At 39.7% G+C, this 25,305-nt stretch overlaps 9 protein-coding genes and 1 non-coding gene across 10 annotated transcripts; 4 read left to right on the top strand and 6 right to left on the bottom strand.

Annotated features, from left to right (window-relative positions):
* Positions 1-2,291: 2,291 nt before the first annotated feature.
* Positions 2,292-2,801, top strand: LOC122995643 (histone H3). Its single transcript, XM_044370987.1, has one exon. The coding sequence runs from the start codon at positions 2,344-2,346 to the stop codon at positions 2,752-2,754; it is 411 nt and encodes a 136-aa protein (XP_044226922.1). The 5' UTR covers positions 2,292-2,343; the 3' UTR covers positions 2,755-2,801.
* A 1,727-nt stretch (positions 2,802-4,528) lies between these two features.
* LOC122995648 (histone H2A-like) lies at positions 4,529-4,976 on the bottom strand. Its single transcript, XM_044370991.1, has one exon. It carries the CDS (start codon positions 4,959-4,961, stop codon positions 4,578-4,580), a length of 384 nt encoding a protein of 127 aa, XP_044226926.1. The 5' UTR covers positions 4,962-4,976; the 3' UTR covers positions 4,529-4,577.
* Positions 4,977-6,427: 1,451 nt separating this feature from the next.
* LOC122995661 (histone H4) lies at positions 6,428-6,806 on the bottom strand. The gene has a single exon (XM_044371006.1). The coding sequence runs from the start codon at positions 6,789-6,791 to the stop codon at positions 6,480-6,482; it is 312 nt and encodes a 103-aa protein (XP_044226941.1). The 5' UTR covers positions 6,792-6,806; the 3' UTR covers positions 6,428-6,479.
* Positions 6,807-8,771: 1,965 nt separating this feature from the next.
* LOC122995657 (histone H2B 3-like) lies at positions 8,772-9,189 on the top strand. The gene has a single exon (XM_044371002.1). The coding sequence runs from the start codon at positions 8,776-8,778 to the stop codon at positions 9,142-9,144; it is 369 nt and encodes a 122-aa protein (XP_044226937.1). The 5' UTR covers positions 8,772-8,775; the 3' UTR covers positions 9,145-9,189.
* Positions 9,190-10,610: 1,421 nt separating this feature from the next.
* On the bottom strand, positions 10,611-11,289 carry LOC122995644 (histone H3). The gene has a single exon (XM_044370988.1). It carries the CDS (start codon positions 11,066-11,068, stop codon positions 10,658-10,660), a length of 411 nt encoding a protein of 136 aa, XP_044226923.1. The 5' UTR covers positions 11,069-11,289; the 3' UTR covers positions 10,611-10,657.
* An 89-nt stretch (positions 11,290-11,378) lies between these two features.
* LOC122995662 (histone H2A-like) lies at positions 11,379-11,835 on the top strand. Its single transcript, XM_044371007.1, has one exon. The coding sequence runs from the start codon at positions 11,402-11,404 to the stop codon at positions 11,783-11,785; it is 384 nt and encodes a 127-aa protein (XP_044226942.1). The 5' UTR covers positions 11,379-11,401; the 3' UTR covers positions 11,786-11,835.
* Positions 11,836-12,858: 1,023 nt separating this feature from the next.
* On the bottom strand, positions 12,859-13,716 carry LOC122995632 (histone H1-like). The gene has a single exon (XM_044370976.1). It carries the CDS (start codon positions 13,617-13,619, stop codon positions 12,912-12,914), a length of 708 nt encoding a protein of 235 aa, XP_044226911.1. The 5' UTR covers positions 13,620-13,716; the 3' UTR covers positions 12,859-12,911.
* A 6,317-nt stretch (positions 13,717-20,033) lies between these two features.
* LOC122995636 (histone H1-like) lies at positions 20,034-21,606 on the bottom strand. The gene has a single exon (XM_044370980.1). The coding sequence runs from the start codon at positions 20,702-20,704 to the stop codon at positions 20,087-20,089; it is 618 nt and encodes a 205-aa protein (XP_044226915.1). The 5' UTR covers positions 20,705-21,606; the 3' UTR covers positions 20,034-20,086.
* Positions 21,607-22,783: 1,177 nt separating this feature from the next.
* Positions 22,784-22,855, top strand: trnad-guc. The gene has a single exon. It is a non-coding gene; the product is annotated as a tRNA-Asp (tRNA).
* Positions 22,856-23,476: 621 nt separating this feature from the next.
* LOC122995658 (histone H2B 3-like) lies at positions 23,477-23,904 on the bottom strand. The gene has a single exon (XM_044371003.1). The coding sequence runs from the start codon at positions 23,888-23,890 to the stop codon at positions 23,522-23,524; it is 369 nt and encodes a 122-aa protein (XP_044226938.1). The 5' UTR covers positions 23,891-23,904; the 3' UTR covers positions 23,477-23,521.
* Positions 23,905-25,305: the final 1,401 nt, after the last annotated feature.

Below are 25,305 nucleotides of genomic sequence, written 5' to 3'. Positions count from 1 at the left end.
ACAAGGATTCATCATACATTGCATCAAAATAGCTATGAAGAAATAGCTATTTTGCTTAGAGGATGTTTGTATTATTATGTATAGAGGAGCTGATTTTCAGAATCGGGGAATTGAAGTGTGTGTGTGTGTGTGTTTTAAGAATGACAACAAAACAAACTGCACAGGCATTAAAGTATCATTTAAGCTGAAATCAAGGAACAAGTGATAAATAAATATATGTGTCATGACTTTTTCCTCAGGAAAATTCCGCTCTATGTAAAGATGTCATAAACTCACTTGACAGCTTTCTGATCTCCTCATCTGGAGACTGGTTTAGCACTTTCAACACCTGCCTCTCGAACTCATCATTCTGTGCCTGCCGTTTTTTTGTCTTGCTCGATCCTTGTGGAGCGGGGGATGCTGGGGTAGCACGTGGAGTGCAGGACACTTCAGGGACATGGGATGCTGGGGTAGATGAGGGCTCCCAGGATACATCAGGGGCCAGAGATTCAGGGTCAGGCAGGGTCTCTGAAGATGTGTAAGCGGCTAGAAGTGGAGGAGTATACAGAGAACTCAGAGATACTTCAGTCAGGTACAGAGTGAATGTTTCTGTGTCAGATGATGATGACTGAGTAGCCAGGGGTGCTGAGGTAAACTGGGGAGTAGAGAGTCTCTTTTGTAGGGACTGGGACATGTTAGAGGAAGTGGGCCTCTCTCTGACATGAGGCTCCAGAAAACTTATGATTGAGAAATACCGCCACATTGTCTTTTGTTCTGCCCCTGCACCACTCTTCTCTCTCATTGTCTTTCTCTCCTTAATAAATCTGTCCCTGATATTCTTCCATCTCCTTTTACACTCATCCTCTAAATAAGTGGAGAAAATGTGATATTCTGTATGATAATTATACCTCATTACCTCAATTAAGAAACTTTTATAGGTATGTAATGTTAGCGCTATTAAGGGAACACGTAATAAACATAAGCTATATTATATATTGAATTTCACATGATTATAATTAACAAGAAGAACAATAATTTACATTAACAATAAAGTGCATCCAGTGCCAAAGTGCAATAAAGTGCAAAAAGGTCCAGTAATCTTATATAAAGTGCTGTCTGATCATAAGCTCAGTATGTTCCTGGGGAGGTGCTGAGATTTGTCCATAGTTCTCCTCCGGAGGTCAGTAAGTATCTGTTTAAATACGGTTTCACTGTCGATCACAGTCTGTCGTATTATCATGGCACATCGTGTTTTACACAAATTAGAACATACAATACAAATAATTAACTGTATCGGTTTTGTATGTTTAGATGGCAGTTTATCATCAATAATACAATACATAACCGATTTATAGCATAAATTAAAGGTTACACCAACAGTTTTTAGTTTATCCCAGACTTCCTGAGTTCTGTAACAGTCCAATAATAGATGCTGCTGTGTCTCATCCTCATTGCAAAAGATCATAGGACATTTTTTAGTGGTCACACAACAACCCCAAGACACAACAACTCTAACAGGAAGTCTGCCCACAGATATCAACCACCGGACATCTCTAATACTCTCTGACAGGTTCTTATTATTGAGATTTTTTATAACCTCTGTGTTCTCATTAGTGTTCAAATTGTATAATTTATGTACCCACCATATTACAGCGTCGGAGGCGGGGCCCCGTTCATTCCTATTAAAATTGCTCGGTGGCGCATGAAGCAATAAAAAATTGACTTCCTGGTATGAAAGTACCCGGATCTTCCGCATTGTGCGGGCCATAGAGCATGCGCACTAGTGACTTTCGCAGGTCGAGTCGGCTCCTTCCGATTTAGCCCTCCGGCTAACATGAATGAGGATAAAACAATTCAATTATGCGGCTCTTCTAGACTTTTGAAATGTGATCGGACCGAACGGGATTTAATTCTGATAGTGAGACAAGTCATTTCGCGGCGGTTGTGACGCTCAGAAAAATGTATCCGCTGATTTACAGACGTCTCTTTCACAATGTAAGTCTATGGGAAAAAGTCTTTTTGGGCCAGTGTGCGTCAGTGACGTTGTAATTACACAGTTTAACCGCTATGTCAAATTTGCTCCAAAGCCTGGCGCTCTTCCTGGATCCAGTTCTCTTTATACATCCATGATATTAACGTGTTTCCTTTGTTTTCTTCTTTCTTCCGGAGCCGTTAGTCAGCTGATGTGGGGGCGGGGTTTACTTTGAATTTCTTGTCCAATAGTAGATGAGCTGCAGCGCGCGCTCCTCCCGGCCTGGACCAATGAGCGGCGCCGCGACTCCGGCAGCTCCTTTATAAAGACGCAACTCGCAGACAGGCGGCATTCATCGTGTTTCTGTTGAAACAGAAGAATAACAGCGAAAAATGGCAAGAACCAAGCAGACCGCCCGTAAATCCACCGGAGGCAAAGCCCCCAGGAAGCAGCTGGCCACCAAGGCTGCCCGTAAGAGCGCCCCGGCCACCGGCGGCGTGAAGAAGCCTCACCGTTACAGGCCCGGTACCGTGGCTCTGAGAGAGATCCGTCGCTACCAGAAATCCACCGAGCTGCTGATCCGCAAGCTGCCCTTCCAGCGCCTGGTGAGGGAGATCGCTCAGGACTTCAAGACCGACCTGCGCTTCCAGAGCTCCGCTGTCATGGCTCTGCAGGAGGCCAGCGAGGCTTACCTGGTCGGCCTGTTCGAGGACACCAACCTGTGCGCCATCCACGCCAAGAGGGTCACCATCATGCCCAAAGACATCCAGCTGGCCCGCCGCATCCGCGGAGAGAGAGCTTAAACTGTCCTCTGCTCCATAAACACAACGGCTCTTTTAAGAGCCACTAACTCTCTGACAGAGCAACACGTCCTTCTGTTAATACTTTTATTATTGTTGTTTGTGTCTAACCACCTCAAGTCTTTACAGAGCTATGATGACACTTATACAAAAGTAAACACTGTATAATCTTGAGTAAATCCATTCAGAAGCAGTTTTGTCTTTAGTGTACATGCATGATGGGAAAAGGTCTGTTTGTGTGTAAAAAGCTGTAGACAGCAACATTTTACACATTTTATACAGATTAAACACATTTTGTTAGCCTCTGGAAAAATAATAAAGTAGACTGTAGATGAGAATGAATTCATAATAGAGTAGAACATTTAAACTACACCAACATCATTGTATAACATTTCATACAGTAAAAGCAACACTCATTAACTGTATATACTGTATAAATTTAACTTCAGACTGCAGCCAGAATATCAGTCAGTCAAATGATATGAAATAAATCATTTATTTGAAATCACTTCATAGTCTGATCGTCATAAACTATCAAACTTATGAGCTTCAGGATCTATCTGCTTTTTCTGAACATCGGCTCCTTGGATCTCAGATGTTCTTCCTCTGCTGTCTTCACAGCTTAATAGATATATACTTTAACTTTACTAGAGATATATACGTATATATATATATAAGATATATACTTTTTAACTTTTATTATTATTATTGTTGTTGTTGTTGTTTTGTGTCTAATCATTTCACGTTGTATTGCAGTGAGATAATCTGTCTATGTAGTCATAGACTTATGATCAGGCTCAATTTTGATAACTATAGATGTGTAAAATGCCCTTCTGACATAAATCCATTCAGAAGTGTAACATTAAAGTAACAGCTTGATGAGCTGTCTCAAATACTGTCCCAGATTGTTTTACATTCACATCACAGACAGAATCACAATTGGCTGTATAGCACTAACTATACTAACACTGCAATCAGTTTATATTTAATGTTTGCATTGTCTTTTTGGAGAAATTTATTTTATTTAGAAACCTTTTTCAAAATCTTATTCACTGATGACGAAGCTCTTGGTTCCTGCTGGTTTAGGGTTTATAGCTATAGTCTTTGAAACTCCACTGAGTTATGATATACAATGTGTAGACATGTCAGCATTACTACTTCCTCAGCTGCCAGTGTGAAATGTTCTCTAACTATAATATTGCTGTTCCAATATTGTTTCAAACCACATTATTTCATCATATAGACAATGTTATGCACATATAAATTTAGTCATATTACAGACTATAACTGGATAATAATGTGAGTCAGCAAATATATTTTTACAGAACATGATCTTTAGATGTCGGTTGTGGCTCTTAAAAGAGCCGTTGTGTTGTTTAATTATATTTAATAACTAGTATAATTAGTTTCAAATGGTGTCTAAATGTCATGTAGTGTAATGTATATACCAGCCATTCTTGTATTATAAGTATGATTTCTACACTGAATGACTAGATTATCTTTTAAATGTTTATTTCTTGGTCTGTTGGCAACACAAAACAACCATCATTATGTTATTAATATATAGACCAACCACTGTTTTATCATAAACATTAACTTTTAAGTGTTGATTGCTGGTATTGTTCAGAACACAAGCATCAATTACAGTTCAAATATAATCAGTATATTTAACTGAGTGTAACACTGATTCAATATTCTGTATAGATAATAAACATGATTTGTGTCTTAATGACAGTGTACCAGAGACATGAGGATGTTTGTTCTTTATCAGGAGTGTGTGGCTCTTAAAAGAGCCGTTGTGTTGTTTAGAGGAGCCGGTTCCGTGTTTACTTCTTGGCGGGCTTCTCGGTCTTCTTGGGCAGCAGCACAGCCTGGATGTTGGGCAGCACGCCGCCCTGAGCGATGGTCACTCCGCCCAGCAGCTTGTTGAGCTCCTCGTCGTTGCGGACAGCCAGCTGCAGGTGACGGGGGATGATCCTGGTCTTCTTGTTGTCGCGGGCAGCGTTTCCAGCCAGCTCCAGGATCTCAGCGGTCAGGTACTCCAGCACAGCCGCCAGGTAGACGGGGGCTCCGGCACCGACACGCTCCGCATAGTTGCCCTTCCTCAGCAGCCTGTGAACACGACCGACTGGGAACTGGAGCCCGGCCCTGGAGGAGCGGGTCTTTGCCTTTGCTCTGACCTTACCGGCACCCTTACCACGTCCAGACATTTTTCTTCCTTATCTTCGAGAGAATAGAGAATAAGTTCGTGTACGACGAGAACCGGCTATATAAAGCAGCCAGCGCTCGCTCATTGGTCAGAGTGAACGTTAATACGATCGCCCAATCAGACCCAACCTTGTCTCGCGTCTACAAGGCTTCCGTTTTGTAGGGGATTTCAAAATAAAGCGCAAAATTTCATTGCACTACTTTCAAGCTGCTTTTAAATAAGGTTAAATAATCTGTATATTTAGAAGAGATGCAGTATATCACACATAGCCTAAACATAGTATACCAATATACACCATGTGATTAAAAATACATTTTTTTAAATTGTCTCTCTTTAATCATAGTAATTCAATTAGTATAATATATTAGTATACTTAATTTATCTAAATAATGTCAGAAATGAGAACTTTGGTTCTATTATCATATAGTCTTCATCGTCTAACAGCTGTCAATACCCCAGTGGACCACCAGAGTTCACAAGCACCATAAGCAGTGTAGAAGTAGAATTATCTACTTATCTACTGTGTGTGGAGCAGATGACTGTATAAAGTTTTTTTTCCCTCTGGAATAATAATATTTTTCAATATTATTTGCCAATATTATTTTTAACTGTTTTCTGTAAAGCTATAGCCATTTTTGTGTCCATAAGTTTCATGTTGCACCCTGTCGCACTAATGTATTTCTGTACTAAAGTACTGTACTGTTCCTTTAAGTAACATACTTAAGGAAAATTTTATAATCATTTAAGAGTCTGAAGAAGACAAATTCAAATGCTGATGACTTTTGATTTTCTTTTAGAACATTTTTTGGTACGTTTTTCTTTCAAAACCTTCTCCGTCAAGCATAATTGCATTAATGAAATTGTAAAAATATGTAAAACATTTTTAAAACTTTTTGTTTGAATTTGGCTGCATGCTAAGTGTGGTGTTAGCTTTGACCACAGACAATTTTGGCCATATTACCTCCATCTTCTATCCATCTATTTCTGTCTAATCTTTCCACCCCATCACAGGCTTTAGTGTAAAAAAAAAAGTGCCTGAGCTTGAAAAATATGCTTTATTGCAGGTCCATAACTTTAAAACCATACCCAGATAAGTGGCAGAAGTGAAGCCGCAGGTCTGATGGTGCCAACCGAAGCTTCCTGGACCACAAGCCTCACTTGTTTCTACAGCTTCACCAAAGCATTTAATACCATACACATTAATATGCAGTTTTAATTTCACGTTTTTGTCATTACTTCCTGGCAGGCAGTTAATAGATTTCTATGAAATTTATTTTGTTTAGCCTTAAAATATAATAATTCACCTTTTAAAAAGGAGTTAAATTCTCTGCAGCTATCCTGTATAAAACTAACATTTTATATATATAGTAATGGCACAATTTATAGAAACAGCTCTTGACTTTTCATACAGAGTTGCAACTTATTCACCACATTAAATAATATCAGGACAGCTCTTAGAGGAGGTGGGCGGCTCTTAAAAGAGCCTTTGTGTTCTGGTCTCAGTGGATCAGGATCAGGTTTAACCTCCGAAGCCGTACAGGGTGCGGCCCTGCCTCTTCAGTGCGTAAACCACGTCCATGGCGGTCACAGTCTTCCTCTTGGCGTGCTCGGTGTAGGTGACGGCATCACGGATCACGTTCTCCAGGAACACCTTCAGCACACCGCGGGTCTCCTCGTATATCAGACCAGAGATACGCTTGACTCCGCCGCGGCGAGCCAGACGGCGGATGGCGGGTTTGGTGATTCCCTGGATGTTATCACGGAGAACTTTACGGTGACGCTTGGCGCCTCCTTTACCGAGTCCTTTACCTCCCTTGCCTCTTCCACTCATTTTCACTGATCTCGTCTCAAAAAAGTGAATGACACGGCTTGTGTGAGTTTCTCAACTTAAAGCGTGTCTGCGGACGTGAAAGAGGACAGGTGGCGCGACCTTTGCTGGGCGGCGCCAAACTCAGCAGCTCCGCCCACACAGTTTTTCCCAAAGCAGGCTGATCTCTTCCTTTTTGATTATTTTCCTGTTTTGTCTTTTTCTGCAATATTGGGCAGGTTAACCTGACAGTTAACATCCTGCTGTTGGCTGAAGACTGACCCTCACCTTTAGTTTTATGTTGTTCTTGTTTTTCACGAACAAAAGCTGAATGTGACACTCATATCTCATATTATATAATACAGCTTAAATGATTGTAGAAAACCATAAAAGTAAACCTGTAATGGGGGTTATTTTCTTAAAGCAGAGCTGTTCATCTGAGCTCAAATGTGTTCCAGTTGCTTTACTAATTGTAATGTAGGTTTACTGTAATGTGTTGTGTCTCTGGATCGACTGTTCATTGGGTGGAACAGAGCAGCAGCACATTCAATAGATCAATCATCAGCCAGACAGAGATGTGAATGAGCTGTGAATGTGTGTATTTAATGACAAATCATTGATCATCGTTGTTTTTATTCTGAATGATTTAACTTTACTAAGTTTGAGTTTCTTTTGTCAAAATAGACAGAGCCACCCACCTTCCCCAAGAGCTGCCCTTTTACAACTTACTGAGAACTGTAATGTACTTTTCATCAACATATACGTAGCTTTTGTATATAATGACTCAAACATTCCCTGCAACTTGTGTTCATGCTCCAACTCATGAAGATGATCCGGTTTATAAGCAATTAAGGGCTTAATAAATTATTTTCTAGTGCACATGATTAAAAACTATTAATGAGCTTGACTTTTAAGTGACCAGGTTGTGAAAACACCCTCCTATCTCAAAATGATTGTGAGATCATTAGTGAGAATACAAAGAAGTTCTACACGTTTTTTTTTTTTGTTTTTTTTTAAACTTTTTGATAGTCTTTGCTTCTTCTTTCACAAGCAGAGAACCACAGGTTGAGTCAATGAATTGTATTTCACAAATTTATTGTTAGTGAATAACCTGATATACATGTTTTCACATGATGAACGCAATAGTAGCATAAAAGGAAAATATTGAAGAGTACCTCAAAATGGTGTTAAATTACCAGTGCATTTACTTTAATTTAGAGAATGGGGCTAGAAGACACACACACACACACACACACACACACACATATATACATATATATATATATATATATATATATATATATATATATATATATATATATATATATATATATATATATATATATATATATATATATATATACATATATAGGACAGTTTATGAGCATTAATTATTAAATAATTTACTAATGCTTTATGCATAATTTAAAAGCTGTAATTAATTAATAGCTGTAATTAATTTCTGGGTTGGCCAGGTTGTGAAAAATTCCTCTTTTCTATATCACAATAACATTTGCTTTATCTAATAATTTAGGAAGGCACTTTCAATGTTCTGTTCAACCACTTACCTTCTGGAAAGAGCTGCAGGTCAACCAGATGAAAATCTTTCTCTTTCTACTGGCAGAATGTGTTTATATTATTTATTTGTTATTTGAATATTTGTTGATATTCTGATTGTGAATTCATTATTTAATAATCCGGAATGTGGCTAAAGTGTCTTTTAAACACTTGATAATATATATTAGGCTAAATGTTTCAGGGAAAATTGAAATTATGTTACTCGTATCAGTGGATGCTCCTCAGATGAGGTGGCTCTGTAAGAAAAAAGGCGGTCAGATTGTTCTTCAAAGGTTGGGAAGGTGTTTTGTGTTGCGCATGCTCAGTCTAGCTAACAGGAAGTAAACCAATCCTCTGCGAGCAACGGCGCAGTTAAATTTACATCAGATGGATATATAGAAGCCGTTTGGACACGTAGCTGTTATTCATTTGAGAAATCTAACGACTAACCATGCCTGATCCAGTGAAAGCACCGAAGAAAGGCTCCAAGAAGGCCGTGTCTAAAGCCACCAAGACCGGCAAGAAGAAGAGAAAGACTCGCAAGGAGAGCTACGCCATCTACGTGTACAAGGTGCTGAAGCAGGTCCACCCCGACACCGGCATCTCCTCCAAGGCCATGGGCATCATGAATTCCTTTGTGGGGGACATCTTTGAGCGCATCGCCGGTGAGGCTTCCCGCCTTGCTCACTACAACAAGCGCTCCACCATCACCTCCAGGGAGATCCAGACCGCCGTCCGCCTGCTGCTGCCCGGTGAGCTGGCCAAACACGCCGTGTCTGAGGGCACCAAGGCCGTCACCAAGTACACCAGCTCCAAGTAAACCCGCTGTCTGTACCATCAACTCAAAGGTCCTTTTCAGGACCACCCACAACTTCACCTGAGAGCTTTAATCCTTTAATGCACAATTACATATTTCTCAGTTTTCTTTAACTTGCCACATATTTAGCTGTTAAATGTTTTGTAATTCATCAATGAACTCTACAAATAAGTCATGTTATATTTATATAGGAAAAACATGGATGTTTAAGACATCAAAATTACATCATCCAGTCCAAGTAAAGCCACTACTGTCCTTCTCACCCTACTAACATGGATGTCACCCTCCATATACAACTGGCTGTATTTATCAGGTGATTTCTAGGATTATTGTGTAAAACACATAATTTTGAACCCTTTTTGATGGTTAATGAGTTGAAGTAAAGGTCACTGTCATATGTTTATACAGTATATTTTGTCAGTTATTTAGAGAGACACAACTTGCAGTTATTTCTTACGGTGAAATACGTGACTTTAATAAGGAGTTACTTTTGGGGCAGAATATAAATCCATCAGGAACCATCACGTCCTGGGAGATCTGCCAGAAATCATACTTATAATATAAGATATATGGCTAGTCTATACATTAGCCTGCATGAAATTTAGACACTAGTTAATAATTATAACAAATAATTATTAACCTGAAGATTTGCTGACAAGCCCCAAAAAGCCCAAAACTGCCCTCCTTTCTATTCTCACTCATATCATTGTGTCATTTTACACCTTTTACCAGTCATAATAAACACGTTGAGAGGACGTTGATTTTCCAATCATATATTTTACCAGGATATCTGTTTAAACATTAACTAAGATGTAATGGAAAGGGAACATCAGTAGTAATAATAAATCTATCATAATGTTATAATAAATTTACAGTTCAATGTCACCCTGAGTGATTTTCTGTATTTGATGCTGCTCAGTTCAGACCATGTTAACAACTGCAGTCAAATTTTTTTTTTTTTTTTTTTTTTTTTTTTACACATAACCGCCTATTAAAGGAGCTCCCTCTCCTGCCAAACTGAGGTCATGCAAATAATTATTTATCTTTAAAATAAGTACATAACAAAGTCAGTTTTATCAATTAGTGTATCTTATGAAACACTACATGCTTAAAACATATTCTAACTGGGATCATATGTGTAAGTGTACAAAGAAACAGTTAAAATGAGATAGTACTGGACAACAGAAATTCTAGTAATTGAACAGATGCACACCTACAGCTGAATGACTAATAATACTGATTATCTACTGACATTCACATAATTTCTACACTTTATATCATAATCTCTCTGGATCAATCAAATTTTCCAACCATGACAACTGTTAGAAAAACATTACACTTTGAATGGATTCACTTCAGAAGAGTATTACACAAATGTTTTTACATATTTTACACATGATATATCATAAAACATGATTTTATATACAAATATAAAATAAGCTAATAGGATGTGTTGCTCTGTCAGAGAGTTAGTGGCTCTTAAAAGAGCCGTTGTGTTTATGGAGCAGAGGACAGTTTAAGCTCTCTCTCCGCGGATGCGGCGGGCCAGCTGGATGTCTTTGGGCATGATGGTGACCCTCTTGGCGTGGATGGCGCACAGGTTGGTGTCCTCGAACAGGCCGACCAGGTAAGCCTCGCTGGCCTCCTGCAGAGCCATGACAGCGGAGCTCTGGAAGCGCAGGTCGGTCTTGAAGTCCTGAGCGATCTCCCTCACCAGGCGCTGGAAGGGCAGCTTGCGGATCAGCAGCTCGGTGGATTTCTGGTAACGACGGATCTCTCTCAGAGCCACGGTACCGGGCCTGTAACGGTGAGGCTTCTTCACGCCGCCGGTGGCCGGGGCGCTCTTACGGGCAGCCTTGGTGGCCAGCTGCTTCCTGGGGGCTTTGCCTCCGGTGGATTTACGGGCGGTCTGCTTGGTTCTTGCCATCGCGTCTTGTTTCTCTGATCAGGAGAAAATAGTAGCGACAAGAGGAGACACGCTGCTCTTAAAGTGTCGGAGCGGCTGCGGAACTGTGACGCTGCTTCAGACCTCCGGGTCCTGATTGGTGAGCGGCTCCTCCTGGAGCTCAGCACCGCCTAGAGGAGCCTGAACCTCCGCTGCTTATTGGACAAAAGTCCTTTGAAAAAAGTCCGCCAAAATGAGCGCGGGCCGCCCTCTGCTGATCTTTTCTGGTGGGTGGAGACATCAGGACATATAAAGGAGAGTTTACACCGGTTGGATCACATTTTCTTTGAGATTAGACTCGAGAAGAAGTTAAAAATGAGTGGTAGAGGAAAAACCGGAGGCAAAGCCCGCGCTAAGGCAAAGACCCGCTCCTCCAGGGCCGGGCTCCAGTTCCCAGTCGGCCGTGTTCACAGGCTGCTGAGGAAGGGCAACTATGCGGAGCGTGTCGGTGCCGGAGCCCCCGTCTACCTGGCGGCTGTGCTGGAGTACCTGACCGCTGAGATCCTGGAGCTGGCTGGAAACGCTGCCCGCGACAACAAGAAGACCAGGATCATCCCCCGTCACCTGCAGCTGGCTGTCCGCAACGACGAGGAGCTCAACAAGCTGCTGGGCGGAGTGACCATCGCTCAGGGCGGCGTGCTGCCCAACATCCAGGCTGTGCTGCTGCCCAAGAAGACCGAGAAGCCCGCCAAGAAGTAAACACGGAACCGGCTCCTCTGAACAACACAACGGCTCTTTTAAGAGCCACACACTCCTGATAAAGAACAAACATCCTCATATGATACTGTAGTTAAAAAAACAACATAGTACTGTTAATGTACACAAAATATTGATTAATGTTAATATATAGAATATAAGCTGCGTTCAAAACAAAATGACTTGATATATTAGGTAATGTTAAATTTAAATAACAAACACTGAATACTGGTTAGTCTATATACCAGCCTATGTGAAACTTAACCTGGAGATTTGCTGACCAGCTCCAAAAAAGCCTCTAAGAAACACTCAGCTCTGAAACAGTAATTCTGATTAAAAACTGGTAAAATGATTCAGAAAGGAGGGTAGTTGTACAGTCATAAAATTAAATATAGTTGCATCAAGAGGAAATCATTTTGATCTGTCTCCATTTCAGTTGTTATGGTGTTATCTTCATCCGACATATTAATCATACTTTAATTGTCACAATGCATTTATTTTCACTACAATATATTTACAGTTCAGTGTCAGCCTGAGTTACTTTCTGTTTCTGATGCTGCTCAGTGAAGAACATGTTGACACTTTAGACTGGATTTTAAAAAACTGACATTTATAAGAAAAGAAAGTGAAGAGTAAACTATTTTTCACTGAATGAAATTGAGAGTATGAGATTAAATCATCAGAATATGACTATGAGTTGATAAAATCTTAATAACTGCAGTCACTTACCATTTTAACCCATAATAACTTAAATCAATTTCATCAATTAATGTAGTTGCTTTTGTGTCCTTGACACGTGGTTGGGATGAACTTTTCTTATTAACTTTACTTGTATTTTTCTCCAGTGTTTGGGGGCACAGGTTTAAATTGGGTTGTGATTTATGTTGCTTTGTATAATGTGTCAATAATAATAATATAAAGACAAAGTATATCTAAATAGACTGAGTTGATTTCTAACTGCAGTCACCATTCTTACACGTAATGAAATACACAAAACTAAGTTTTTCAACTAATATAGTCAATGAGAAAACACTATATGGTTTCAACATCAGGATGCTGCTCTTTAGAGAAGTTGTGTGGCTCTTAAAAGAGCCTTTGATCAGGTTCACATGTTCAGACTGATGACAGCTCACTTCTTCTTGGGTGCTGCCTTCTTGGCTTTGGGTTTGGCCACCTTCTTTGCGGGAGCTTTCTTGGCTGCAGGAGCCTTTTTCACCACTTTCTTGGGGCTCTTAGCGGCCTTCTTGGGGCTCTTGGCTGCTTTCTTGGCCGCTGCGGGCTTCTTGACCTTCTTGGGGGATTTCTTAGCGGCTGCTGTCTTCTTAGCTGCCGCTGTCTTGGGCTTCTTAGCCGCTGCGGGTTTCTTGGGACTCTTGGCGGGCTTCTTGGCTTTAGGAGCAGCTTTCTTTGCGGGTTTCTTGGCCTTGGTCTCAACCTTCTTGCTCATCTTGAAGGATCCAGAGGCGCCGATCCCCTTAGTCTGGACCAGAGTCCCCTTGGCCACCAGGCTCTTGATGGCGGTCTTGACGCGGGCCTTGTTCTTCTCCACATCGTAGCCTCCGGCAGCCAGAGCCTTCTTCAGGGCGGCTGCAGACACGCCGCTCCGCTCCTTGGACGCGGCCACAGTCTTCACGATCAGCTCGCTGACGCTGGGGCCAGTCTTCTTCGGCTTGGAGACCTTCTTCTTAGCCACTTTAGCCGGAGCAGCGGCGGCGGCGGGAGCTGGAGCAACTTCGGCCATTATTTCCTCTGAGTTCAGATCCGACACGAAACAATCTGAGAGTCTGAGTTGACTGTTGGAGAGTCTGAGGCAGCAGGCTGTACTTAAACACACCATGAGAACCGTGGAGACTCAGTCCTGCTGCTGTCTTACTCTGTGCAGCGTCAATGTCTGACACTTGTGTTTTCTCTTAGTGATAAAAGACTGAAAAATCAGTGTGTGAGAAGTGTTGAAGGCTGACAGTGAAGTCAGCAGATAGCGGACTTGTGTCTCTTCATATTGAAGTCATGTAGAGCTCTGATGTTCTCTGCTTTTTCTTTGAGGAGCGAACAAACCTCACCTGATCACCGCCGTGGACAGCGCTGCTCAGCGGCTTTTCGCTCTCATTTCTCCCCTAAAATGCTGTAAAATACATCAGAGCTTCACCAAAAACAGTTTTCCAGCTGGTTTACATGTTTGTTCACAGACTCAAAGTAAAAACAACCTTCTATTGATCATCAGTTTATAATAAAATGAAGCGATTCTGGTCGCAGCAAACACACTGACGAGGCTCCTGATGCCGTTTAGCCAGACTTCCTGTCAGAGCTGCTCTGTGGCTGCGAACATTTCTTCTCTTATTCTGAGGACTATTTTTAATAGAAATAATCTGCAACACTGTTCTCTGAAGTCGGTGCTATTTGTGTGTATCATACTTTGTATTAATGTTACACTAATAGAGTTTTAGCGGCACGTAACACTGAACTGTTTCACCTCACAATGTTGTAGCGTTTGCTATCACATATCAGGCAGTAGCAGCTTTAGTAGTGATTGTTTGCTGGCAAGATATTTGCCCACAATACATACTAATGCACAAAGATCAGTTTGTTAGGTCGGTTATATGTCGCAGTGTCTGATTTAACTCCTCGTTACGTTCACGGCGCTGCCGCACAGCACAGAGGGAGAGAGGCAGATGAAGACAGATATATGTTTCTAATGTAAGTTTTTAATAGAATTACGGAAGACGTTATAAAGAGTTTCAATGGCCTTATTTACGTGATAATTAATTATCTCAAAAACAACAAAGTGTTCGGAACTATTAAAACGTTTTATGCAGTTAAGAGCATTACTGGCCTGCAGGCACCAGATAAATAAAAACTATTAGTACAAATAGTACAAATAGACTGGGGTGGTCTACCTAGTAAAATTATTTATAATCAATCAATCAATCAATTTTTATTTACATAGCGCCAAATCATAACAAAAGTCATCTCAGGGCACTTTTCACATAGACAGTACTGTTTAATTTACAGAGATCGGTTGGGTCAAGGCAGATGGCCATCCAATAAAATAAGTTATTTTAAATATGGTGAATTTATAAATTATAAAAAACAAATACTAATGAGAGCACAGAGGTGATAAAAAATCTAAAATTTAAGAATCTGTCAGAGTATTAGAGATGTCCTGTGGTTGATATCTGTGGGGAGACTTCCTGTTAGAGCTGTTGTGTCTTGGAGTTGTTATGTTACAAAAAAAAAATGTCCAATGATCTTTTGCAATGATGATGAGACACAGCAGCATCTCTTAATGCACTGTTATAGAGCTCAGGAAGTCTGGGACAAACTGAAAGCTGTTGGTGTAAACTTTAATTTATGTTACAATTCTGTTATGTATTGTATTGATGATAAACTGCCATCTAAACATACAAAACCGATACAGTTAATTATTTGTATTGTATGTTCTAATTTGTGTAAAACACGATGTGCCATGATAATACGACAGACTGTGATAGACAGTGACACCGTATTTAAACAGATACTTACTGACCTCCGGAGGACGAGAACTATGGACAAATCCCAGCACCTCCCCAGGAACATACTGAGCTTATGATCAGACAGCACTTTATATAAGATTACTGGACCTTTTTGCACTTTATTGCACTTTGGCACTGGATGCACTTTATTGTTAATGTAAATTATTGTTCTTCTTGTTAATTATAATCATGTGAAATTCAATATATAATATAGCTTATGTTTATTACGTGTTCCCTAACGCTAACGTTACATACCTATAAAAGTTTCTCAATTGAGGTAATGAGGTATAATCATCATACAGAATATCACATTTTCTCCACTTATTTAGAGGATGAGTGTAAAAGGAGATGGAAGAATACAATTAATACAATTAATTATTTGTGTTGTATGTTCAAAATTGTGGAAATCCAGATGTGCCATGATAATACAACAGACTGTGATTGACAGTGACACCGTTGTTAAACAGATACTTACTGACCTCCGGAGGAGGAGAACTATGGACAAATCTCAGCACCTTCCTGGAACATACTGAGTTTATGATCTGACAGCACGTTATATAAGATTACTGGATTTTTTGCACTTTATTAATGTTTTTGCACTTTGGCACTGGTTGCACTTTATTGTTAATGTAGGTTATTGTTGTTCTTGTAAATTTTAATTATGTGAAATTCAATAAAGATCTTTTAAAAAAAAGTAAATATGATTATGAATTGTAGAATTAATCTGATTTATAATAATGTATAACTGCAAACTGAGAACCACCACACCTGTGTTGGGTTTCTCACTAAAGTCTTGTGTTAAACTGTCAGGGCTGTGAAGCTTACAGGCCGACTGCCTCGTGTTTGGTGATCTGCTGATAGAATCTGGAAAGTGACTCTGGTGCAGTGGAGGACAGCGCAGCGCTGCTCTCTCGTAGAGTCTTTAGTGACGTGGAGTAGTCCCCCCTCAGAGACTCCATCAGGGCTGATGCATATGCTGGAGGAGATAAAAATATTTAGAACACATTCAGTGATATAATAATTAATACAATAAAGATCTTTTTTTTTTTTTTTTTTTTAAATTAGTGCCACTGACTCAAATAATAAGTTATATTAAATGACTGAAATCTCTAACTGTACAACAGCTTCACCTTGATGGGGCGAACTATCCGGGAACCTTTGCAGAACCTCGTGTTGCAAACTGTAGAACATACCTCTCCTTCACTGGTGCTCGTTACCTCTCAGCTACCATTATAGTTGTCGTGCAGCGCTGCCAGGAGAAGCAGAGGATGATGCGGGTCATAAGTTGAAACTGTTTTAGATTCAACTTTATGGCCATTTTAGAGGATGCAGTGTGTGGTGCTGTTGAAAAGTAATTCTTTATACTGTTTCTTATATTTTGTCCATCCCATTTATATCAATGAGGGCAGGCTTGCTTTCTTAGACTGGATTAGTTTTAGTGGCACTAATTCTTAAAAGATCACACAATAGTCACCTGCTGTACATCTCAAGAAAGGAGAAGCCAGCGTGCTTCGGTACAAAGTGGAGGACGAGGGAGTGAAACACCTCCAATGAGAATGACTTTACTAAATACATTGCACACCATTATAATCTAATTTCTACACTCTGCATCAAAGCCAGTGTGTACATGCAAATATTTACGCACTTACAGGTCAAAAAGCACAATGAAAAAATGATTTTTGAGATATTGCTCACCATCATCCATAGATTGCATGTGCAGAACTGCTAAGTACCATATCTGGATAGGTAGCACCCAACCTACCTAACCTAACCTAACCCACCTGGTATTTATCAGCTGTTTCCTGACACCTCTACCTGCGCCTGAGGATGATTTCAAAGTTACACAGAAAGCTTGAAACTACCTGCATATCTCCTTTTTGAGAGGAACTTTTATTTTACATAACAGTGTAACGTCATATATTATGCTGCAGAATATGCTGCAGGTCAATCACTAATAACTGTGTGATAGAGGACAAATGCAGCTGATGTTAGATATGAGAGAACTTCAGAGACACCACCACTCATTACTGCAGCATCTCCCAAAACCTCATTACGCAGCTACATAACACCACCTAAGAGTAAAAATGACAAATGTTTTAGCTGAGTAAACAGAAAGTCACCAAGCTATGAAACTAGACACCAGGATCCTGCGTTAGATGACAGAAGTTAATAATTAACATTATGCGTGTCAATGCTAACGATGTTAGCTAATGTTTTCATTATCCCTCATCATCAGCTGGTGGTTTTACAGGTTAATTACGCGGCCTAACAACAATAAACACACATCAGACGTTACGTCTCAGTTGAAGCCGACATGCTGACTGATTTGGAAGTTAAAAACATTAGAAACAAGGACTTACCAGAACAGTTCATGTCTTACTGGAGTCTCTCCGGTCGGCGCTGAGCTGCTGTGTTTACCGGAGGGAACCGCACCAGCTATCAGCCTCACACAGTCCTGGCTTCAACATCCCATCCTGAACTTCATCATATCACAAATCACATAACCCTCCTGTCTAAAATGAGCCTGCTGTTCTTCCGGCACAGAAGCAGCAGTGAAGACTTCAACCTGCATAAAACTCAACCAGACACGAAAACTAGCTGCTGCTTTTCCTGCTAGGAAAGTGGACTTCAGGTCCTCAGAGGCTGGAATTTGTGCTGCACAAACACAATTATTCACGATGTTGAAAAAATACAAAATGTAAAACAAAACTAGTAAAAAACTAAAAAAAAAATTAAAAAAAAAAAAAATTCACTGAATGACGACGGCTCAGACTCATTAGTACTTAGTACCGCACAGTTTACTGCAGATGAGACGAGAAAGCGACTCCCTTTTGTGACGTAATATGAGGCGCTGTAAGGGCGCTGCTCAAAATGTTAACTTTTCTGTCTTAATTTCTGCCTTTATGTCTCTTAAACTAATAAAATCATACATTAATCATTCACGGGATAATTTTCATGATACGTTAACTGTAAATCCAGCAACAAAAAAAAAAAAACCTGCAAAATGCTCTTTAACAATGAAAATGCATATCGATAGACATGGCTGTAAATGTGCCAGCTAGTCAAGAGGACATTTTTCATTTGTCGTCCCTGGAACAAAACAATATATGAACAAATTGAACAAATAATAAGCAATATTAAAAAAGAATAGAATATTAATATTAGTTTAAAAATAGCATGTAGCACATTATACTACATTGTCAGCTACTATTTAAAATATGTGACACAAAAATACATAATACAAGACATGCAAAGCAAAAAATTGGGGAATATTAATATTCATAGAAATTTAGACACTAACATGAAACATGCAAAAGAGAAGCACAGACATGAAAAGCTCAAACAGTTCATAAGATACGAAAATCACTGTGACTGAACTGAACATCAACTTGTAATTGTCAAACTAAAATAACCATTCATCATATAACACTTGCAAGACTAAAATCAAACTTTACAAACCATCAGATTAATATAGTCATTAATCACCTTTTAATTTCACTCTAGACTGAAAAATGCGGTGTGCATTTATATTATTATATCATTTGATATTCACCACAAAGCAAAACGTTTTCTTACATCACTTCCTGTTTTGTCAATCATGCTGCTCTTCTGTCATGTCTTAATCTCCTACATGGAAGTGTATTTATCAGAAGTTGACGTTTATTGGTTACCTCTTTGCTTTGGGACTTAAATTGCCTAAATTTGTTTGTGGTATTCTCATTGTGAGCGTACAACAAAAGTAGGTGATAAATCATCTTTCTGTTCCTTCTGTTTGTAGAGTTTCAGATAAAGAACTTGTTAATTACCAATTCTGATTAAAGTAGATGCTGTAAGTTTTTAGTTGCCTTTAAATCACAATGTTTGTGTTAGTTACAGTTTTTGAAGTACTGTTATGTATACAGTGTATATATATATATATATATATATATATATATATATACGTCACTGTTATTGGAACTGATTTGCTGTTTTTTGCCATAATTGCACTAAACTATTATGATGCACAGTGAATGGTGAGACAAGGAGCTGTATGACATGCAGATGTTACCAATGAAGGCGCGGTGTGCATGTTATCTTTATTAATAAAGTTAAATACCGTATTTTTGTTAAATCTACCATAGAGCTAATAGTTGTTATACATCTCAATTTCTCCTTATGCTTTGCATAGTAGTGATGAAAGATAGTTTCTTATAATTGTTATATAATTTGATTTGTACTGGTTGAACTACTCTTTGCTAATAAATTAAATTAGTGGTAATTTCATCAATAACGTGCATAGGAGTATTATTATTTGCTGTTTTCACATGCTAAAAAGGAAAAAAAAAATGCCCGTAAAAGGACTTTTGGTTTGTTGTGATGATGAAGTTAACAAATCAAAAGTAAAAAGGTTTGGGCTGTAATTGAAAGTCACTTGTGGATGACGTGCGGTTACTCGCTTTTGTGTCCTTGACACATGGTTGGGATGAACTTTTCTTATTAACCTTACTTGTATTTTTCTCCAGTGTTTGGGGGCACAGGTTTAAATTGGGTTGTGATTTATGTTGCTTTGTATAATGTGTCAATAATAATAATATACATATATATAAGACAAAGTATATCTAAATAGACTGAGTTGATCATTAACTGCAGTCACCATTCTTACACGTAATGAAATACACAAAACTCAGTTTTTCAACTAGTACAGCCAATGAGAAAACACTATATGGTTTAAACATCAGGATGCTGCTCTTTAGAGAAGTTGTGTGGCTCTTAAAAGAGCCTTTGATCAGGTTCACATGTTCAGACTGATGACAGCTCACTTCTTCTTGGGTGCTGCCTTCTTGGCTTTGGGTTTGGCCACCTTCTTTGCTGGAGCTTTCTTAGCTGCAGGAGCCTTTTTCACCACTTTCTTGGGGCTCTTGGCGGCCTTCTTGGGGCTCTTGGCTGCTTTCTTGGCCGCTGCGGGCTTCTTAACCTTCTTGGGGGATTTCTTAGCGGCTGCTGTCTTCTTCACTGCCGCTGTCTTGGGCTTCTTAGCCGCTGCGGGTTTCTTGGCTGCGGGCTTCTTGGCTTTGACGGCAGCTTTCTTCTTCACCACTTTCTTGACGGGCTTGGCGGGTTTGGTCTCCTTGGCGAGCTTGAAGGAGCCGGAGGCCCCTGTCCCTTTAGTCTGGGTCAGAGTGCCTTTAGTCACCAGCTTCGTGACCGCAGTATTGATGCGTTTGTTGGCTTTCACGACATCGACGCCTTTGGTCGCCAGAATCTTCTTAAGCGCCGCCACCGACAGCCCTTTACGCTCCTTGGACTCCGCCACAGCGCCGATGATCAGCTTGTTGAGGCTGGGTCCGTCCTTCTTGGGCCGGGGAGCGCTCTTCTTCTTCGGGGCTTTAGGGGCGGCTTTCGCCGGGGCCGCTGCTGGAGCTTCTTCTGCCATCTTTGCGTGTGTAGTCTGCTGTTTGTCTCGCGGACTGTATGTTCGAGCAGAGGGCACGAGGCGGGACTTATAAAGCACATGAGAACCGTGGAGAAGCAACACTCAGAGCCGCTCTGCCTGCCGCCTCAAATCAGATGAAACTTGTGTTTTCTCCTCCACATTTTGGGGGTAAAACACACAGAAAACCAACGTTTTAAAACACGTTTGTTATCGCAGCAGTGAGGAAACGTTCCTCCCTTCAGACTGAGCTCATTTTTGGCGTCCAGGACTCATTTATTTCTTTCTGGGAGGCTTCAAACCTCGCTGATACACCGTCACTTTGTACGGCGCGCAGCGAGTTTTCTTCACAAATCGTCTTCAAAAACGTCTTAAAGTGATTTGTATGAAATGTAACAGCGGTATTCCAGTAAGCAAAGACGTCTGAGGACACAATAAAGCTGAAACCAGTGCAGTGACGTGATTTATTAGTTTTTAATCAGACACGTTTTCGGTGGAGGTAAACACACGGTTACTGTCGATGACTCAGGGCGGTTACACAGACTGTCACTAATGGATCCGCTGGAAAAGACTTCCTGTCTCCACTAAATGTTAGATTGAACATGAACGGGACTGAAAACACACTGTTATAGTAATCATCAGATTAAAGATTGCAATATAATAACGTTTTTGTCTTCTGTGGTACAGGACGTTGTGATATCAGCTTCAGTTTGTGTAGAAACACTACGGCAGCCTGTTGCTGCCAACATGTCATTTTACAATAAACCTTTCTTGTTGTCGCAATATATCATGTTATCTTGTTAAGTAAAAAGTATATGAGTCAATGAAAGATCAATGAAAAGTTTTGAAATCACCAAAACATGCATACAAGTATTCAATCGCCAAATTCTGTCAAGTCAGGTCTCACATTAATCAATGATGTTATATATCATATTTTTACATTTAATGTTTACTTGTATAAGGATAAGTATATAGCATGAACTAACACCACAGACCACTAGATGAGCTTTTAAAATACATAAAAAGTCTCCACTAAATGTTAGACTGAACATGAACAGGACTGAAAACACAATTTAACAGTTAATAACCCTCTTTTTAAAGATTACAATAATTGTTCTGATGTACAGGGACATAACTTGATATCACTGTAATTAGCTTCATTGTGTCTGCAACATGATGTGATCAGTTCCTCCCTGGAGTAAATCTGATTAATAACATTTTTATTTGATATTTAAATGTGATTTAAAACATTTTCTTATTAATTCAGGCCTTTTAGCTGCACTGAGGACACAGAGGTCATGTCCTGTGATTGTATTGTATTTGTATTTTCTTTCTCTGGGAACCTGAAGTGTTTTAAGATTATATCTTGTAATTTAAGTTACACATAATCAATTTCTTAAAAGGCAGGTGTCATTTTTTTCAGACTCTGTGTCATTAAATTATACTTTTTTTAATTAAACTTGGGAAATGGCTTCTTGATCCATGAGCGTGGATCACATCCATGATTGTGGATTTCCACAGGTCTAAGCCCCCTCTGGAGCCAGTGAAAATCTGTGGGGTGGACATTTTAGTGGTGCACACCTACAAATATCTAGGGGTCCTTGTGGATGACAAGCTGGACTGGTCCTCTAACACCGACGCCCTCTACAGGAAGGGGCAGAGCCACCTGTTCTTCCAGCGGAAACTGAGGTCAATTGATGTGTGTGTGGAAATGATGACCATGTTCTACCACATGGTGGTGGCCTTACAGACAAGAACACCAAGCAATTAGACAAGCTGGTCAAAAAAGCGGGCTCAGTACTGGGCAGGAGATTGGACCCGCTAAGATCTGTGGCACACTGAACAAACCGAAAGCTATAATGGACAATAGCAGACACCCTCTCCACAGCCTCCTGGAGCGACAGAGGAGTAGCTGCAGAATGGAGCTATCTATCTATTAACAAAACTACGATCAGAATCTAATCTAAATAGAGTAAATATCTAGAATAATCAAACAATACTAATAATAAACTATTAAATAACGCCTACAACATCATTCAAAGGATACTTGAAATACTGCGGAACTGCCCTTTAAATCACCATTCCTCGTTAGTATAGTGGACAGTATCTCCGCCTGTCACGCGGAAGACCGGGGTTCGATTCCCCGACGGGGAGGATCAATTCTTTATCAATTTATCTGAACCCAGACCCGGATATTAATAAACTGACTAACACACGTTTATAACCCAAAATCACATGTTCCTCACGAATTCATATTCTGCACAAGACGTAATTCCTTACAATAAAGTCATGTATTTCACTGTAATAAATAACTGCAAGTTGTGTTATCTTGTCTAAGTTGGCTTTAAATGTTGTACTTTGCAGTTGTTCTCTCTAAATTACTGACAAAATATACTATATAAACATATAGTATATTTATATAACACATATATGACCTTTACTTCAACGCATATTAACCATCAAAAAGGGGTCATAATTATGTGTTTTACACAATAATCCTAGAAATCACCTGATAAATACAGCCAGTTGTATATGGAGGGTGACATCCATGTTAGTAGGGTGAGAAGGACAGTAGTGGCTTTACTTGGACTGAATGAGGTAATTTTGATGTCTTAAACATCCTTGTTTTCCTATATAAATATAACATGACTTATTTGTAGAGTTCATTAATGAATTACAAAACATTTAACAGCTAATGATGTGGCAAATTAAAGTGAACTTGCAGAAAAATGTAATTGTGCATTAAAGGACTAAAGCTCACAGGTGAAGGTGTGGGTGGTCCTGAAAAGGACCTTTGAGTTGATGGTACAGACAGCGGGTTTACTTGGAGCTGGTGTACTTGGTGACGGCCTTGGTGCCCTCAGACACGGCGTGTTTGGCCAGCTCACCGGGCAGCAGCAGGCGGACGGCGGTCTGGATCTCCCTGGAGGTGATGGTGGAGCGCTTGTTGTAGTGAGCAAGGCGGGAAGCCTCACCGGCAATACGCTCAAAGATGTCTCCCACAAAGGAGTTCATGATGCCCATGGCCTTGGAGGAGATGCCGGTGTCGGGGTGGACCTGCTTCAGCACCTTGTACACATAGATGGCGTAGCTCTCCTTGCGGGTCTTTCTCTTCTTCTTGCCGGTCTTCGTGGCCTTGGACACGGCCTTCTTGGAGCCTTTCTTCGGCGCTTTCACTGGATCAGGCATGGTTATTGATGCAGGATATTTCCGCAGGATGACCTCATACTGGCCAGAGCTGCTTTTATAGACGCTGCATGTAAATCTCACTGTGCTGTTGCTCACACAGGATTGGCTGTCTTGTCTGTCATACTGAGCATGCGCCAAAGTAATGGTCTGACCAGATTTTGTTTTTGATTTTGTGATATTTGTAATTGAGAAAAGTATTGATCACTTGTAATAGGTTCTGTGTAGAAACAGACTGAAGGATAAATCTTAAACAATACTCACATGTCCACATTAAACAGCTCTGTGTCACTGCAAAGATCCCTTCCTGACAGGATTATAATGTGCCAGACGGACAAAGCAGCACAGAATAGCAGTTCTGTGCAAAACTAAACTTCCCAAAGTTCAACAGTCTGAGTGACACATTCATAATAAATAACACCTATTTGTTTTCAAGGCAAAGTTACAAAAAACAAACAGCCAATAACAATAATATAACAGAAATGATTTGGTACAACAGAGAGTTGAAGTTATAAGTGACATGAATGTAAAGACCAATTCATGCAGAAATATAAGTTTATAAAAATGAGTTTTAAGTAAATATTTAAAGGAAGTTGCTGAATTTTAGCAGAAAGACTGTTACAAAGTGTTCAAGTTTCACATTAAATAAATGTTTCATGAGGAATGTGACTCTATCATATTTCTCTGGTTGTATTTTATTGTTCCATATCTGAACATTGCAGATTAATTGCGTTCTTCTTGTGTTACTTCTGGTTAAATAAATAAATATATAATTAAATGCGTCAAATGTATCCACATTGACCTAAAGACTGAACTAAAGAGAGTAAACATTTCATCTGATTTTGATGACAAATTAAAACCATAAAGCTGTATTAACAGATCAACAGACACACACAGACAACAGACAGCAAGCTATAAACACAACATCTAAATAGTATCATCTTTAAGTTTGTGTATTTGCTCCTGCACTGACTGTAGGTGAGTGTTTTGTCCAGCAGGTGTTGCAGCTGCATGAAACATGTTGATGGATCATGTAGTTCCTATTGTTTCAGTGTGTTTCAGTCATAGTTTATCAGCCCGAGTCAGATCAGATAAGAGCATGCACATGTTTACAATTTGTTTTTACATCCAGCAAATTAATTTTTTATTTGTCCAATCTTGATATCTGAATGTTTTTTTATTTCAATAAAAAAGAAACTGATTGAATTTTAACATTCACCTGTTCAGTTCTATTTGTGGCATTATTTTATTTATTGTACTTGTAAGGGACCATGTACAGTATTAAACATAAATTTTACCATGTGATGCAGATTTCATCTGCAGTCCCTCACACACACAGGATTTACACAATGAACATGAACAATTAAAGATAATTATTTGAATTCTGTGTGGAAGCAACATGAAATGCTGGTGTTGTG

This window comes from Thunnus albacares, chromosome 13, assembly GCF_914725855.1.
Source record: "Thunnus albacares chromosome 13, fThuAlb1.1, whole genome shotgun sequence".
Taxonomy (NCBI): Eukaryota; Metazoa; Chordata; class Actinopteri; order Scombriformes; family Scombridae; genus Thunnus; species Thunnus albacares.
The sequence above is the reverse complement of the archived record's forward strand: the minus strand, read 5'-3'. Positions and strand labels throughout refer to the sequence as shown.